General features: G+C 46.2%; 1 protein-coding gene and 1 pseudogene across 1 annotated transcript in view; both read right to left on the reverse strand.

The window, feature by feature from the left end:
- The window catches only part of SYT17 (synaptotagmin XVII), an 83227-nt gene extending 69766 nt beyond the window's left edge, over nucleotides 1-13461 (reverse strand). Inside the window, exons 1-3 of the mRNA XM_006875969.1 lie at nucleotides 13447-13461; nucleotides 7657-7674; nucleotides 6880-7028 (exon numbers count right to left, since the gene is read on the reverse strand). Coding sequence (XP_006876031.1) covers nucleotides 6880-7028; nucleotides 7657-7674; nucleotides 13447-13461 — 182 coding nt within the window. The remainder of the gene's footprint in view (nucleotides 1-6879; nucleotides 7029-7656; nucleotides 7675-13446) is intronic.
- A 163-nt stretch (nucleotides 13462-13624) lies between these two features.
- LOC102818484 overlaps nucleotides 13625-18074 on the reverse strand; it is a 31897-nt pseudogene continuing 27447 nt past the window's right edge.

Raw genomic sequence — 18074 nt, forward strand, 5'->3', positions numbered from 1 at the left:
CTGTACAAAGACCAAGAGGCAATTGTTCAAACAGAACTAGGGGATACTGAATAGTTAAAAATTAGGAAAGGTATGCCCAGACTTGTATTCTTTCACAAAACTTATTCAATCTGTATGCTGAGCAAATAATTTGAGAAACTGGATTATATGAAAAGGAACATGACATCAGGATTGGAGGAAGACTCATTAACAACCTGCAATATGCATATGATACAACCTTGCTTGCTGGAAGTGAAGAAGACTTAAAGTACTTACTGATGAAGATTAAAGCCCACAGCCTTCAGTATGGATTGCACCTCAATGTAAAGAAAACAAAAACCCTCACAACTGGGCCAATAAATAACATAATAATAAATGAAGAAAAGATCTAAGTTATCAAAGACTTCATTTTGCTTAGATCCACAAACAATGCTCAAGGTAGTAGCAGTCAAGAAATTAAATGACATACCACATTAGGCCAAGGAGCTATGGTAGTGTAGTGGTTACAAATTGGGCTGAGAACCTTAAGGTCAGCAGTTCAAGACTACCAGCTGTTCCGTAGGAGAAAGATGAGGTTTTCTGCTCCTGTAAAGATTTACAACCTTAGAAACCCTGTACCGGGTCATTATGAGTCAGAACCAACTCCACGGCACTTCACAACCACAACGACGATTGCATTAGGCCAATCTGCTTCAAAAGACCTTTTTAAAGTGTTGAAGATCAAAGATATCAATGTGAGGACTAAGGTGCATCTCCCAAGCCATGGTATTTTCAGTAGTCTCATATGCATGTGAAAGTTGGACAGTGAATAAGGAAGAACACAGAAAAATTGATGCATTTGAGTTACGGTGTTGGAGAAGAATATTGAAAGTACCATGAACTGTAAGAATAAACAAATTTGTGTTAGAAGAAGTATAACCAGAATGCTTCTTGGAAGCCAAGATGTCATGACTTCATCTCTCATACTTTGGACAGACTCTGGAGAAGGAAACCATGCTTGGGAAAGTTGAGGGTCAGTGAAAAAGAAGACCTCCAACAAGATGGATAGGCACAGTTGCAGCAGCAACGGGCTCAAGTGTAACAACAATTGTGAGGCTAGTCCAGGACCGGGCAGTGTTCCATTCTGTTGCTAAGGGGTCTATGAATCAGAACTGACTTGACAGTACCTAACAACAAAAATCATCATAAAACTAGGGAAGGATGCTGCGAAGAAGGGAAGAAAATGAACCAAAAGCTGGCAGTCAGGATAAAAGATTGATGCTGCTAATAACGGTTTCACATGTATGCGTTCCAAGATGGTACCCCCACATGTGACATTTAGGCCTGTGGGAAAATCAGTCTTGGAAAATTCAAGTTTTGAATTATATGAGATTTTCAGATGAATCTTGTGCATGAAATGAGGTGTGTGATTTGATGCCCTAAAGGATTGCTAAAAGTTGGAATCAACTCGATGGCAATGGGGTTTTGGTTCCTATTATGGTCAAAGCTACCAGGTTCTGAGCACCTACTGTAGACTGGGCGTTGTATTCAAGTCTGTGTATGAACACTCTCACTTCATCTTTCAATAGCCCTAGCTATGCTGTTGATTGTTAACTCAAACCAAACCCAATGCCATCGAATTGATTCTGACTCACAGAAACATTAGACAGGGTTTCCGAGACTGCGAACTTTGTGGGAGCAGATCACTAGATCTTTCTCCCACGGAGCCACTGGGTGGGTTTGAACTGCCAACCTTTCATTAAGCAGCTTAAATATTGTGCCAACAGTGTTCTTGACAAGCTCAGCATTGGGTGCCATTAACCACCACTAGCCCCCTGCTGGACAAACAGGGAAATGGAAACACAGAATGGGGGTGGGGGGGAGGGGCGGCGATGAAGAGCAGTTGGCAGCAGGACCCTGAGTGAGTCCACCACTGAGTCAAACACCCCCTTTGAGGCCTGCAAGGGCTGTGCACATACATAGTAGGCACTCAACACACACTCAGACAAACAAGCAACATGACTTTAACTTTTCAGCTAGGGTACTTCTTATTGTTGTGAACTACCACTGATTCTGACTCATAGGGACCCTGTATTAGGTTCCCAAGGAGAGGCTGGTGAGTTTGAACCACCAACCTTATGGTTCAAACGACCTTGCAGTCCAGTGCTTTATCCTATAGTGCCACACCAGGACTATCTGGAAGATGGCACGGTTCTGATCTTCCAGCCCAACCCAGGAAAGCTGGGGGCCTCCATATGACATAAGCACATGTAACAATGATTGGTGTCCCCCAAGATTACACACTGAACAGACACAAAGGGCCAGCAGAGAGGCAGGGCCCATGCTTCTCAGCTCAGATGTCACCGTAGGAACAGCAGTGCCCAGCCCAGACTCTTGACATTTCTACTCCCTGCCTGTTTAAGAACATGCAACTGCCCGTGTGGTAAATAAATCTGGGGAGAAAGCACAAGCTGCAAACTTGCCTTCTGAATGATTTAGCTGCTTCCCCTTTACAGATTTCCCGTGCCATTTTGCATTGCACCGAGTGCCAAAACTGAGCAAAGTGTTGCCCAGGATCCGGAGGAGACCTGTTTCATCCTGGGAAACAGGATGGTCAGAGACAACGGTGCAGTCTGTGGACTATACCACACTAGGCCATGAATGATACCCACTGGAGCTATGCAGTGTGTCAGCACTGGATAAACTTACCACATGCATGTCTCATTTACTGTAAGGGCTATTGCTGCTCCCATTTTACCGATGAGAAAACTGAGGCCCAAAATAGGGTACAAAGAATCACTAAAATTTATGATTACTAAGCAAGCGCCAAGCACTTGTAAGTACTTTTCTAATTGAATCAAGGTAAATAACACCAGAATAATGTCATACATAGTGCTGGAAAACGAGTCCCTCAAGCTGGAAGATACTCAAAACCCTGGGAAAGAGCTCCCTCCTCAAAGCAGAATTGACTGTGATGATGCAAATGGAATAAAGCCCTTGGGACCTTTATTTGTTAAGGGGACACAACTCAAAATGAGAAGAAACATCTGTAAAAAAAACAACATTAATAATCGGAACATGGAATGCATGAAGCATGACTCTAGGAAAATTGGAAGTTTTAAAAAATGAAATGGAACGCATAAACATTGACATCCTACACCTTAGTGAATTGAAATGGACTGGTATTGGCCATTTTGAATCTGACATCACATGATTTACTATTATTCAAACTTATGCACCAACCTCTAAAGCCAGTGATGATGAAATTGAAGCAGTCTACCAGTTTCTTTAGTCTGAAATTAATCAAACATACAATCAAGATACGCTGGTCATTACTAGTGACAGGAATGCAAAGGTTAGAAAGAAAGAGGAAGGATCAGTAGTTGGAAAATATGGCATTGGTGATAGAAATGATGCTGGAGATCACATGATAGAATTTTGCAAGACCAACAACTTGTTCATTACAAATACCTTTTTTTTTTTGAAGCAGAGTTTCAGATTTTATTAAGCCGGCTGGCTCAGAGGAACTAACTTCTCCAGATTCTGAGCCACAAATACCTTTTTTAAACAACATAAAAAATGGCTATACATATGAACCTCACCATATGGAATACACAGGAATCAAATTTACTATATCTGTGGAAAGAGACAGTGGAAAAGCTCCATGTCATCAGCCAAGACAAGGCCAGGGACAGACTGTGGAACAGACCATTAATTTCTCACATGCAAGTTCAGGCTGAAGTTGAGAAAAATTAAAACAAGTCCATGAGAGCCAAAATATGACCTTGAACATATCCCACCTAAATTCAGAGATCATCTGAAGAACAAATTTTGTGCATTAGACATTAATGACCCAACATCAGAAGAGTTGTTGGATGACATCAAGAACATCATACAGGAAGAAAGCAAAAGGTCAGTAAGAAGACAGGAAAGAAGAAAAAGACCAAAATGAATGTTAGAAGAGACTCTATAACTTGCTCTCCAGTGTAGAGATGCTAAAGTAAGTAGAAGAAATGAGGCGGTAAAAGAATTGAACAGAAAAATTCAAAGGGCAGCTTGAGAAGACAAAGTCAAATATTATAATGAAATGTGCAAAGATCTGGAGTTAGAAAACCAAAAGGGAAGAACACACTCAGCATTTCACAAGCTGAGGGAAATGAAGCAAAAATTCAGGTCATGACTTGAAATACTGAAAGATTCTATGGGCAAAAGATTGAATGAATGATGCAGAAAGCCTCAAAAGAAGATGGAAGGAATACACAGAGGCACTGTACCAAAAAGAAATTGTTAGTGTTCAACTATTTCAATAGGTAGCATATGATCAAGAATGGAAGGTACTGAAGCAAAAAGTTCAAGGTGCACTGAAGGCACTGGCAAAGAACAAGGCTCCGGGAATTGATGGAATATAAACAAAATCTTCAACAAACTGATGCGGCATTGGAGGTCCTCACTCATCTATGCCAAGAAATTTGGAAGACCTGGCCAACTGATTGGAAGAGATCGATATCTGTGCCCTTTTCAAATAGAGGTGACCCAATGGAATGTGGAAATCATTGGACAATATCATTAATATCATATGCAAATAAATTTATGCTAAAGATAATTCAAAAACGGTTGTAGCCGCACATTGACAGAGAACTGCCAGAAGTTCAGGCTGATTCAGAAGAGGACATGGATCTAGGGGATACCATTGCTGATGTCCGATGGATCTTGGCTGAAAGCAGAGAATACCAGAAGGATGTTTACCTGTGCTTTATTAACTACACAAAGGCTTTTGATTGTGCAGAGCATGATAAGCGATGGACAACACTGTGGAAAATGAGCATTCCGGAACACTTAGTAGTGCTCATGAGGAACCTGTACATAGAACAAGAGGCAAATGTTCAAACAGAACAAGGGAACGCGGAATGGTTAAAGTTAGGAAAGGTATGCATCAGAGTTGTATTCTTTCACCATACTTAGTCTGTATGCTGAACAAATAATCCGAGAAGCTGGATTATATGAAGAAAAATGTGGCATCAGGATTGGAGGAAGACTCATTAACAACCTGCGATATGCAGATAATACAACCTTGCTTGCTGAAAGTGAAGAGGACTTAAAATACTTACTGATAAAGATCATATAGCCTTCTGTATGGGTTGTACCTCAATGTAAAGAAAACAAAAATCCTCACCCCTGGACCAATAAATAACATCCATATAAATGGAGAAAAGACTGAAGCTGTCAAAACTTCATTTTACCCAGATCAACCATCAATACGCATAGAAGCAGCAGTCAAGAAATCAAACTACATACTGCATTAGGCAAATCTGCTGCACAAGCTCTCTTTAAAGTGTTCTAAAGCAAAGATGTCAGCTTGAGGACTAAGGTGTCCCTGACCCAAGCCATGGTATTTTTAATTACTTTATATGAATGTAAAAGTAGATCAGCGAATAAAGAAGACCATGCATTTGAGTTATGGTGTTGGAGGACATTATTAAAAGTACCACCTAAAGAACAAAGCAATCTGTGTTGGAAGAAGTACAATCAGAATGCTCCATAGAAGCCATGATGGTGATACTTCGTCTCTCATACTTTGGACATATTGCCAGGAGGGACTAGTCCCTGGAGAAGGACATCATGTTTCGTTAAGTGGAGGGTCACCAAAAAAGGGGAAGACCCCCAACATAATGGATTGGCACAGTGGCAGCAGCAATGGGCTCAGTGTAGCAACAATTGTTTAGGTAGGTGCAGGGCCTGGCAGTGTATTGCTCTGTTGTGAATAAGGTCGCGATGAGTCAGCACTGACGCGATGACACCTAAAAACAACAACAAATTCATTAACCCCACAAAAACCCTGAGCTAAATACTCTTCTTTGTATCGTCCCATTTTACAGATGGGAAATGGAGGCCCAGAGAGATCAAGCAACCTGCTCTGTGTCACAGAATTAGAATAGTAGAAATAGGACTTGAACTCATGAAGTGTGACACAGAGAGGAGGCACTAAGGCCACTCGGGTATGGAAAATTCAGAAGCAAAAAGGAAAGTACGGAGGCACAACCCCCAACCTGGAGGCAAGGACAGGGCACCAGGGCCTTCTTGGATCTTGGTACAAGGGGACAACACTGGCTCCCCACCATGGCCTTTGTGCCACCTCTCCCTCCCTGAGCCTCCCCTAGGGAGGCTGAACAATTTTGGGGCTTTCCCCAATCCTGTTAGGTGTTCCCAGACTCTTTGACCATATCTCCCCACCCCAATCACAGAGAGGTGGGCCAGAAACATGGCAGGGAAGCTTCAAAAACTGTTCCCAAAATATCTAAACGACTGGCAGATGGAGATGTTGTGTGCAGGCGCGGGAGGAGAACGAATTGGAAATAAAATGAAAGATGCTAGAGAACATAAACAGCGTTGGAGGACAGACTGGAGCCTGGAGGTGCTATTCTGAAGTTCTGGTGGAGACCAGCAAAAAAAGACCCTTGTTTGCTCAGTCCAGCCATGGAGCAAGAATTAACTGAGCATCTACTACGTATCGGGCACTGGGTCAGGAGCTGGGGCAATTTATCAGACTGACTTGGAATGCAGTCTTTAGAATCTGACCATGCCTTAGAAAAGAGAGAGCTTCCAGATCTGATTTTCCACTTGGAGCAATGTTCAGTGTGACTAAAAGTCTCGCATGTTTAACATCACACCATTCATATCTCAGAGGGCCCGATGTGGAAGAAGTTGGACTACGGTCCCACTGCCAGCTGGGTTCCCCCAGCCTGCCAACAAAATGGGCCCAGCCCACATCACCATCAACAGCAACGATTTCTACAGAACCTCAGCCCTCCCCTCCTTCATTCTCCCAGATCCTCCTTTCCTGTGGTCTGAGTCCCTCTCAGAAAAAAAGAAGTGAAAGGTCTCCAGAATGCATTCTAGGAGGTTTTCCACAGAATGACTTACAGCCAGGGTGGAGTCTGAGCAGGAAACGGTCCCAGGATTTCAACCTCATCCTCACTCGACTGGCAGCAGCTGGACTCATAGCACTTTTGACAGCAGTGGCGGCAAGTCCATCTACACAGCAGCAAGTCGGAGATTCTAGAAAGAAAACCCTGAAGCCATTGGGGGAGTGGGCAACGGAGGAAGGGGGAGGAGGGAAAGATGGAGAGGAGGGAGAGGAAAAACAACACCCGAAATTACAAGCAGCCGGATTCCTGGCAAGAAACAATGACATTCAGAAGATCTGTCTCCACGGCCGAACACTTAGAACAAAATGTTTTCCGTTTCTATTTACCAACTGCAGGCAGAGAGATGGCAAACACTAGCTGGAACCATTAATAGCGAGCAAAACATTTGCAGGTATTTTCTTTTGTAGTTTATGTGCACGGCTTTCTTGACATGTGGGTGGTTTATACAACATCATGAGGACTAGACAATATGTTCTCGAAACAAAATGAATATTACTGTCTTCTTGAAAGCAAGGGGGGAAATGCTTTCTGTTGTTTTTAAATCATCCCAATGACTCAAAAGCAAACAGAAATGGACTATGTCAGGGTAGAGAGGGAAACCTATCTTGTCAACTAATGTCTTTTCACTAGGATCGTCTCTGGGTAGGAAGGCATCAAAAGCGAGTAGTTCTGAATCCCTGTTATTGTCTAATGCTTGATAGCCCACAGCCCCAGCTAAGACTCTGAATGAAAAGCAGGCATGTGTCAATTAGCAATCGACAGATTCACGCACCTCGTTTAATGGTTCCAACTGCCCTTTTTGAGATCCACGATGAAGCCAAGGTACACAGGGGGTGGTGAGGAAGTTACAAAAAGAGAGAGACAAGACCAGTTTAGCAATATTCCAGCAACTTAAGAAAGAAAAGGGGGAAGAAAAACAAAACAAAACACAAAAACCCACAGCCCGGCACTTTTCCACTTACCATCCTGGGCAGGGGAGCTGACTTGTTAACAAGCTATTTTCAGGACTGCTGGTCGCCTCCTGGCCAACCAACACCGAAAAAACGGGAAACTTTAGCCATTTCCATGTGATTTGCATCGTATGCTGTTATGATTCAGAGCAGGCGGATAGATAGTCATGCTATCCAATACAGCCACACTTCAGGAGAACAGCAAACCTTCCATTACAGAAATAACCACGAAGCCAACCCAAAAGACATGATTAGCTAACTTGCAGGCAGACACCAAAGAGTGGATAGCGCTGGACTGCCCCGCCCTCCCGGGGCTCTACCTCCCAATTCTGCTCCAATGGGAGCTGCATATGACCACCCACAAATAGAGGGAACCGAAAAGGAAGCCATCATTCTGTCCCCCTAGGGATGAAGAGGGTCCCTCCCTTCTTTGGCCCTAGGGCTCTTCTCATAGGGCCCCAGGGCACAGATTCCCTCCTGCTCTTTCAGGGAAGAACCTCAGCAGCAGTTGGATAGCTTTTGATGGGCATCAGGCATCCTGCCTCTACTGTGCTCCAAAATGTCTCACCCACCCACGAGATGCAGCAAGGTGGGACCCACACACAAAACAGTCAGTCATGCTGAATGGCCAAAGAGAAAATTACTCTTCTGAAATCTTTAAGGAGGAGACAGTCTCAGTGTGGTACAATGGTATTTTGACATCATTCCAATACATGCTAATCTCCCCTCTCCACTTTTTAAACAAAGCTTTGAATAGAGCTGTTGTTGAGTGCTGTCACATCAGTTCCGACCCATAGAGACCTTGTATAGCAGCTGGTGAGCTTGAACCACCAACCTGTGGCTCAAACTAACTTTGCAGTCCAGTGCATTAACCCACAGTGTCACACCAGGACTCCGAATAGAGCTGTAGCCAACTAGAATTTAATAAAGTGATGCTATTCTCATTGTGAAAGACGAGGCTTTCTGCTCCCGTAAAGATTTAAAGCCTTGGAAACTATACAGGGTCATTATGAGTCGAAACCGACTTGGTGCCACACCACCACCACCATCACCACCATTCTCATTGTGGAGTCTCTGAGTGGTTCAGGTTCATGAACTCTGCTGCTTAACAAAAGATTGTAGGTTTGAGTCCACCGTTTTGAAAGAAGTGCAGACAGAGTGCTCCCTGGCGGCCAAGATGGCCAAACTTCGTCTCTCACACTTTGGACATATTGTCAGCAGGGCCCAATCGCTGGAGAAGGGTATCATGTTTGGTAGGGTGGAGGGTCAGAGAAAAAGAGGAAGAGCCCAACGAGATGGATTGGTCAAGTGGCAGCATCGATCGATAGACTCAAGCGTGGCAACAGTAGTGAGGTTGGCCCAGGATCAGGCAGTGTTTCGTTCTGTTATGCATAAGTAAGGTCACTATGAGTCCGTACAGACTCAATGGCACCTAACATCAACAACAACAACAACAAAGAGGGCTCTTGAAAGAAAAGTTCTCAAAAAAAGCGGTCATTGAAAACCATCCCCCCAAGCATAGTTCTACTCGGATATGCATGGGCTCACTATGAGTCAAAATCCACTCAGTGGCAACCAGTTTTAAAGACTTGTATTTATTTTTCCAGTTACCTTCTATTTATACCAAGTAAGCCTGGATTTCTATTATAGTAGTAACATAAAGTTTTATTTTCATATGATTTTAAAAAGGAGTTTACAAAAACAGTTTAAGTGAATAATAGTACAGGTGGTATGTGTCTTGTGGAAAATTCAAAAACCTTGAAGTGATGATAAGGAAATAATTGCAACTTAGAACAGAAAGCCCCAGGCACTATTCACAAGCACCTCTGAAACCAAAAATCAAACCATGCTCACACCTGACAGGGGTGGAGTCACCCAAGGAGCAGGGATTCAGAAACAGCCGTCTGGCTTCATCACTGACCCATGAGGTAATACAGGTAAGTAAGTCAAGGGGGATGGTCTCTCTGAGCCTTTCTCCTTAGTGGAAGCTGTTAAGATGAGGCAGGACACTATGAAAATGTTTCCAGTTGGAAACCACCTGCACCCTTTCTATGGCGTAGTACAAGCTGGTTGTTAAAACCAACCAGAAGCTACTAGGCACCAGGTACCATCCTGGCAGATACAGCAGCGAACAAAGTAGCAAAAAGCCAGCCCTTTGTAGTGTTCTCAGGAAAAAGTACTTCAACACGTTTAGGCTAAAGGACAAGGAGAAAGAGATGCTGTTAAACACAAGCTGTTCCCATTCGCTCAATGGTTTGCACTTGACCGCTAACATAAAGGTTGGTTGTTCCAACCCACTCAGTAATGTGGTGGAAGAAAGGTGGAGATTCAAAGCAAAATTCCAAACCCACTGTCAGTGAGTCAATTCCAATTCAGTAAAATACTGTGGTTGTTAGGTACTGTCGAGTCTGTTCCAACTCATAGCAACCCTATGCACAGCTGAATGAAACACGGCCCGGTTCTGGGCCACCCTCACAATCATTATGCTTGAGCCCATTGCTGCTGCCCACTGTGCCAATCTATATTGTTGGGGGTCTTTCTCTTTTTCCCCGACCCTTCACTTTACCAAGCATGATGTCCTTCTCCCAGGACTGGTCCCTCCTGATAATATGTTCAAAGTATGAGAGACAAAGTCTCACCATCCTGGCTTTTAAGAAGCACTCTGGCTGTACTTTTTCCAAGACACATCTGTTTGTTCTTCTGGCAGTATGTAGCACTTTCAATATTCTTCTCCAACACTGTAACTCAAATGTATCAATTCTTCTATGATCTTCTTTATTCACTGTCCAACTTTCATAAGCATATGAGCCTGTTGAAAATCTGACTTATAGCAACTCTATCACAGAGTGTCTGGTAGCGTAGTGGTTATGAATCGGGCTGCGAACCCAAGGTCAGAAGTTCAAAACTATCAGCTGCTCTGCAGGAGAAAGATGAGGCTTTCTGCTCCCGTAAAGATTTATACAGCCTTGGAAACCCTATACAGGGTTGCTATGGGTCGGAACTGACTCGACGGCACTTAACAACAACAACAACAATCACAATGCGTCAGAAACTGTAAATCTGTATGGAAGCAGAAATTCTCCTCTTTCTCCTGAAGAGCAGCTAGTGGGTTTGAACTGCCAACCTTGCAGTTAGCAGTCCAGTGAAAATCCTACGGAGAAGTCTATTCTGTAGTATATAGGTCGTCATGAGTTAGGATGGACTCAACTGCAAAGGGTTCAGTTCAGTTCAGTTCCCAAGTATCTGGTGGTCAGAGAACCATTTATAAATCCACGTGAAAAGAGGCAAACCATTTCAGGAACCCCTGAAAAACACACCCAGTCTCCTCCAGGCCCCCATGCAAGGTGAGTGTAAAGAAAAATCAGGGAAGATAGTGAAGGTAAAAGGAAGACACTCGGATGTTCCCAGACTGCCTCTTTCCTCACATTGGACCTACTAGGTTTATTATACATGATAATGGAAAAATGCGATCAGAAAAAGAGCAAGGAGGAGAAAGCAGAGATTCTATAACAGGACCTAGCAACCAACAGCCTGAGTGTCAAGTCTGACAGAAGTTGGTTTTTGTACCATCGACTTGATGGCACTTAACAACAACAACACCCTGGTGTGGCGCCACAGGATAAGCACTAAACTACAAAGTCGGCAGTTCAAATTCACCAGCCACTCCTGGGAAACCCTATACAAGGTTGCTATGAGTCAGAACCAACTCAACAGCACTTAACAACAACATAAGCTAAGGCTGGTTTATTATTATTATAATTTAAGTCTGAACAACAAAAAAAATTCAAAGAATAATAGTTCTCAACTCTGGCAAATTACATTAATTTCTCTGGCAAATTATAGGAATTTGCCCATAAAGTTTTATTTGAACAGCCACACCCATTCATTTGCATGCATCTATATGTATTGTGTAGACCACATGGTCCTTTCAGAAAAAAACATACTATCTGGTCCTTTTGGAGAACTGGTATAGCGCTGTGGGATAAAGGACTGGACTGCAAGGTCAGTTTGAATCACATGGTTAGCAGTTCAAGCTCACCAGCTGCTCTTTGGAAACCCTATACAGGGTCACTGTGTCAGAAGTGACTCAACAGCACTTATCTGGCCCTTCACAAAAAAAGCCTGTTTCCTTATCCTTGTTGTTCTTAAGTTCCATCAAGTCAGTGCTGACCCACAGTGACCCTGTATGGGTTCAAGCTGGTGAGCCTGAAGCACCAACCTTGTAGTTGCAACCAACTTTGCAGTCCAGCACATTAACCCACAGTGCCACACCAGGACTCCATGGGAGCCATGACCAGAGGTCATTACTCCAGCAGGCCTGGTGGGTGTGGTTAGAGCTCTTAACCATTACATCACCAAGGATCTTTAACATACCTCCCTCTGATCCCAGCCCCCACCCCTACTTGTAGATCACACCTCCACACAGCTACAGCTTTGTTATCTCTGCTGAATTGCACCATTAAGAAGCACATTCATTGCTCACTGTCCCCATCATTGCTCACTAGATTATGTATTCTGGTGGGCAGACTGTGCTGCTTCACCCTTGTATCCCAGTACTGGTTCACCAAGTGCTTGTTGAGTTCCCTCAACCACATCAGGCACACAGTAGGTGTACAGGAAACGTGACCTTCACAGAACTTGAAAAGAGCATCTACAGATTCCATGAAAACGAAGAGACCCAATGCTTTCTGTAAGAAGCCCTCTAGAGAATCTAGACCAGGAGAGGGCGTAAGGGGCTCGGCCAGGTAACAGAACACAGGAAAATCTGCAGACAGATAAGAGGATGTGTGAACCAGAGGGGAAGGAAAGGGCCAGCAGCCCCCAGAAGTGGGTGAGGGACTTAGTGAGCCCAGATGCACCCTGTTGTGTGGGCTTCTCCACATTCCAAGGAACCAACCCCAGAAATGAGCAGCTTCCCGCTCAGTGCTTGACCTTGGTTCTGACCTATAGCCACCTCCTCCGTTGGATGGAGGGAGAGGCCTCTTAAGCAAATAGCACACACCCCTCCAAAAAAGCTGCTTGGTAATTGTTTCAGCCCAAGAATTCTTGGGGAGGCTCCCCAATGCAAAGGACTAAAGTAACCGGTTTCCCCTTCCCAGCGGCGGGCCTCCGGCTTCAGTGGCCTCCCCACCCCTGAGCACCCAGTGCCCGGAACGACGACGTCCTTGTCCCTCCCGGCCAGAACAGCTGCCTCAGGCTCGCTCCGCCGGCCAATTAGCCAGAGCCGTCACCACGGCAACGGCAGCAGGCGGGCCGGGCTGCTGGAGCACCCGGGCCGCCCTCCCAGCAGCCCCTCCCCTGGGGTGGGGTGCAGAGGAAAAGGGGGAGGGGAAGGAGAGATAAGTCCGCCCCATCCCCCCTGTTTCCTCCCCAGGTGGTGAGAACGCGCGTGTAGAGTCCACAGAAGGCCCTCTATCCTGGGATCTAGGGGTCCCCAGCCTCTCCTCCCAGGGCGCACCCCAGCCGCTGCACAGGTTGCCTGCACCCGGGCACCCTTTTTCTCGAGGCAAGTTTGTGGGAACCTAGTCGTGTGCCGTCTGCGCGCTCACAGTCGAAGGGGGCACAGTACCCCCAACCCAAACCCAGACTGTGCCCCGAAACCTCAGCCCTACCTGGATGTACGCCATTTTCGCCCGCGCGCACTTCACTCTGGCCCGGGCATGGCGCCGCCACGGCCACTTTGCCCTCGCCAACAGGAGAGCGGGTGGAAAGCAAAGGGGAAAAGGAAGAAATAGGTTGCCGGGTGGCCCCAGACGTGACTGGCGTGACTGATGAACAGCGCCCGCCCCTCTACCGACCGCCCCGTCCTTGCTTTTCCTTGCGTTCCGGCTTCTGGACTCGGGGCCGCCTCCCAGATTCGGAAGGTTCGGGCGCCCAGTGCCCCTGCCTCAACTCGTTCCGCACAAGGCAATTCCCAGGCTGGGGTGGGGCCGGGCAGCCAGCAAAGGGAGCCCGGGCGGCCGCGGGGACTGCAGCGACCCCGGCGCAGGCGGGGCTGGAGACGCTGGGGCCCAAACGCGCTGGCGGCGGGGGAGGGAAGGGGTGGGAGTGGGCGGTGCGCGGGTCAGCCCATCCTGCCGGGCCCGGGAACAGGCGCCTCCTGAGAGTGGAGCTCCCCGGCAGCCAGGAAACCGAAGGGGCATAGCCCTGCCAGTGATGGAGTCTGGAGCTGGGAGGGTCCCCTCCATTAAGCTCTTTCCCCAGACCTTGTTAGAAAAACTTTATTCCCGCCGGCCACCCACCCGACGAGCCTAGAACTGTTGCGGTGAGAAACGCAGAGGCTAAATGAACAGGCACACCTAGATAAGGTGAGGGGTAGGTCGTCCCGAGGAAGTTGCTGTAGTCCGGCCGCAGGGTGCAGGCGTTAGAGCGGAGCGCTCTTCATCCTAAACCTGCCCAAGTTGCGCCCCGTGCGCAACAGGTCTGGCGCGGGGTGGCCCAGCAGCGCCACCCAGCGTCGTGCCAGTCATTGTGCGCGCCTCTGCCCGCTAGAAGTTCCGCGCCAGCTATTGTGCGCCCCAGGAGGTGTCCGCTGGGTCGTCTGCCGGCGTGGTGGGGTTATCCTGCGACGAGTTCGCGAATCCCTTAACCTGAAACCAGTCCTCCCACCCCCAAGGCCGCAGAGTTTGGGCTGGACTGGCTCTCCACTGAGGAGTTCAAAGTGGAACACTGACCTCCGCTGGTTCTCTCTTTGAAATGCAGACAAGCGCCCCCAGTTTAAACCTTTTAACCTCCCATGGCCTCTGTATTGTCATCTTGCAAATGGGATTAAAATCTCTGTCCTGCCATATGAGGGAGACAAAGGAGTTGACTATATATTCCCATGGAAAAAAATAATAATAACTAACATTTTTGAGGACTATGTACCAGGCACTGTTTTAAGCCTTTTATGCAAATTCAATCTCTTCATTCTCTGATAACCAAGAGGCAGGCTCTATTACTACCTGATTCCTTAGATGAGGGAGTGGGGAGGCTTAAAGAGGAAGACCAAGGGTTATATGTTTTGCTTCATCTGGAATTGCAATCTAACAGCCTAAAGTGGAGTCTTTCGGTTAACTGTACTCACTGGCCCTCAATGCCGAATCTTGGGGGCAAGAAAGCAAGTGGGGGAGGTTCTTAGGGTTAGTTTGGTACCTTCATTCTAGATGAAGACAAGAAACAGTCTGCGAATACTAAACACCTCTCCCCCAAGGAAGGAGGACATTTAAAATGGAGAAGTTACAACCTACCTCTGGATTTACCAAAGGCTTTAATGTTTGCAAAGTACCTGGCTCACAATAGGTGCTCAGTGGATGTTTGTTGCTTAGTCCTGGTGTGGACTGCTAATCACAGGGTGAGTGATTAAAACCCACCAGTCACTCCTTGGAAACCCTGTACAGGGTCACTATAAATTGGCACTTCACAAGAATAATAATTACCGTAGATGTCGCCAACTTCTGAGTCATTATGAGAGTACTGTACTGCATGCATGCTTAGGGAGTGAATACCGACCTTGTCCCATTTCACAGGTGAGGAAGCTCTAAGAGGTAAAGAAATTTACCCAAGTAATTTGATTCTGATTTATGAGCAACCCCATATGTGTCAGGATAGAACTATGTTCCATAGAGTTTTTAATCCTGGTGTGGGGCTGTGAGTTAATGTGCTGGACTGCAAGGTCAGTATGAATCACAAGGTCGGCGGTTCAAGCTCAGCAGCCACTCCTCGGAAGCTCTATACAGGGTTGCTATGAGTTGGTACCAACTCAACGACACTTAACAAATACTAACAAATACAGTTGCTCTAAAGTAGATCACCGGGTGGCGCTGTGGGTTAATGTGCCAGACTGCAAAGCCATTTGAACTGCAAGGTTGGCGGTGGTTCAAGCTCACCAGCTGCTCCTCGGAAACCCTATACAGGGTCACTATGGGTTGGAACCGACTCGACGGCACTTCACAACAACAACAAAAGTAGATCACCAAGTCTTTCTTCCGAGGTGCCTCTGGGTGGACTCAAACCTTCACTGAGCAGCTGGATGTTAATTGTTTATACCACCCAAGGACTCAAAGTAAATAGGTAATAAAATGACAGAAATTCAGGGTTGAGCACTAGTGGCCCAGCTCTTCATCCTGCCTGGGATGAAAGAATGAGATAAATTGCTCAGGGGAGTGTCAGGTGTCATTCTGAGACTGGAGTCCAGGGTTCCCAGCTGCCCTGTGCTTAAGGCCTGGTGACACTCAGCTGCTAGCCAAAAAGACTCGAACTCACAGCTGCTCTGCAAAAGATGTGGCCATCTCCTTCTGTAAAGATAACAGTCTTGGAAACCCTATATTGTTGTTGTTGTTAGGAGCCATCGAATCTGTACCAACTCATAATGACCTTATGCACAGCAGAACGAAACACTGCCCGATCCTGGGCCAACCTCACTATTGTTGCCACGCTTGAGTCCATCGATGCTGCCACTTTGCCAATCCATCTCGTTGAGGGTCTTCCTCTTTTTCTCTGACCTTCCACCTTACCAAACATGATATCCTTCTCCAGCAACTAGAGGAGAATATTGAAAGTGCCATGGGCTGCCAAAAGAACCAACACATCTGTGTTGGAAGAAGTGTAGCCAGAGTGCTCCTTGGAAGCCAAGATGACTAAACTTCATCTCTTGGAAACCCTATGGGGTTTCTGTCCTGTAGGGTGGCTATGAGTCGGAATCTTGATGACGTACAACAGTGACCTTAAGCTTCTACTGCTACAGTTTATGCTCCAAAAAGTAAACAAGATTTTATATCAAATGTAGAAAACTGATTGGTTCTGCTTAGGCACATGTCTATCTCTGGACCAAACACTAGGTCCAAAGGATTTAGTGCTCTGCTTGATCTAGCCTTACCAGGTGACCTGAGAAGTGTGAGCACCGTGGGCAGCATAACCCTATAAAAAACCACATGGAGTGAGGGCCTGGGGGAGACAGATTCTCTAAGAAAGAGACCCGTGGAGGCAAAAATAGCATCTCCACCATGAGGTGGCTGTGAGACATTCAGCCAGAGGTGTCCAATGGGAAAAATGCTTCTGGAGCTCAGCCTCTCCTAACACAGAGTAGCCTGTTGTAGGCACCTGTGGGCACACCCCTGTCTATAGTTCCTAAAAGGAATTGGGTCTCTCACCTTCTCCCCTTGAAGGCACAGCTCTGGCTGCACACGCACACATCAGTGATCTTCTCCCAGGTCTTTAAGCAACTGTTGAGGTAACATGCAAACTGCAGTCCTCAGGATGCCTGGTGTACTTAAAAACCTTCACTGGCATCCGTATGGGGAGCGCAGATTCTAGTTAGGTGATTTTCTATTTCTACCACACAGGCTGGCAGCACTTGTCCCCTGCATTGGTTGTAATTATACAGCTTCTTGAACCTGCCACTCAGATCCTGTTTTAGCTCTACCTGTGACCCTGGGCAGTGTTGCAGGGTGTCAGGGGATCCGAAGGCTCCAGGCTAATTAAATAGCCAGCCTGGACATGGGGAGGGTGGCTACCTATTAAATATGAGCCCAGAACACTCATAACCAAATCACCACATCAGAATCCAGCCATTAAGTCCAGTCCTCATCTGGGGCAGTTGGTGTCACAGCAAGAGATCTGGCTCCTACTTCAGCTTCACCTATATAATAACTGTATGACCTTGGGCCAGCCATTTAACCTTGAGAGCCTTGATTTTCCTAGCCAGCAGAATGGGTATAATACTTCCTAGGACTGGGTAAAGTAAAGCAAATGAGAAAAATGCATATAAACTACTCTGTTGTTAATTGCTCTCAGTTGGTTCTGACTCATAGTGACCATATGTATAACAGAATGAAACACCGCCTGATCCTGCACCATCCTCACTATTGTAGCTATGTTTGAGTCCATTGTTGCTGCTGCTGTGTCAATTCATCCTGTTGGAGATCTTCCACATTTTTGCTGACCTTTCACTGTACCAAGACTTATGTCCTTCTCCAGGGACGGGCAGGTCCTTCCTGACGACGTGTCCAAAGTATCAAAGACAGAGAACAAACAAGATGGCAGATCGGGTGGACGTGTAATAAAGAGCTCCGCCAACAACAACACAGAATACCCAACCAAGCAGGCTCACGAGATGGTCCCAGAACTCTGAACCACATATAAAGGAATATTTAGAAGGTTGGAAGGCTCACAGCTTGGGGAATTTGTGGCAGAAGCAAGAAATCTACTACTTTCTAGTCCAGGACACTTGGATGCTCCAGGAGCCGCCATCTTGGGTGAG

This window comes from Chrysochloris asiatica, unplaced genomic scaffold (assembly GCF_000296735.1).
Source record: "Chrysochloris asiatica unplaced genomic scaffold, ChrAsi1.0 scaffold00348, whole genome shotgun sequence".
Lineage (NCBI taxonomy): Eukaryota > Metazoa > Chordata > Mammalia > Afrosoricida > Chrysochloridae > Chrysochloris > Chrysochloris asiatica.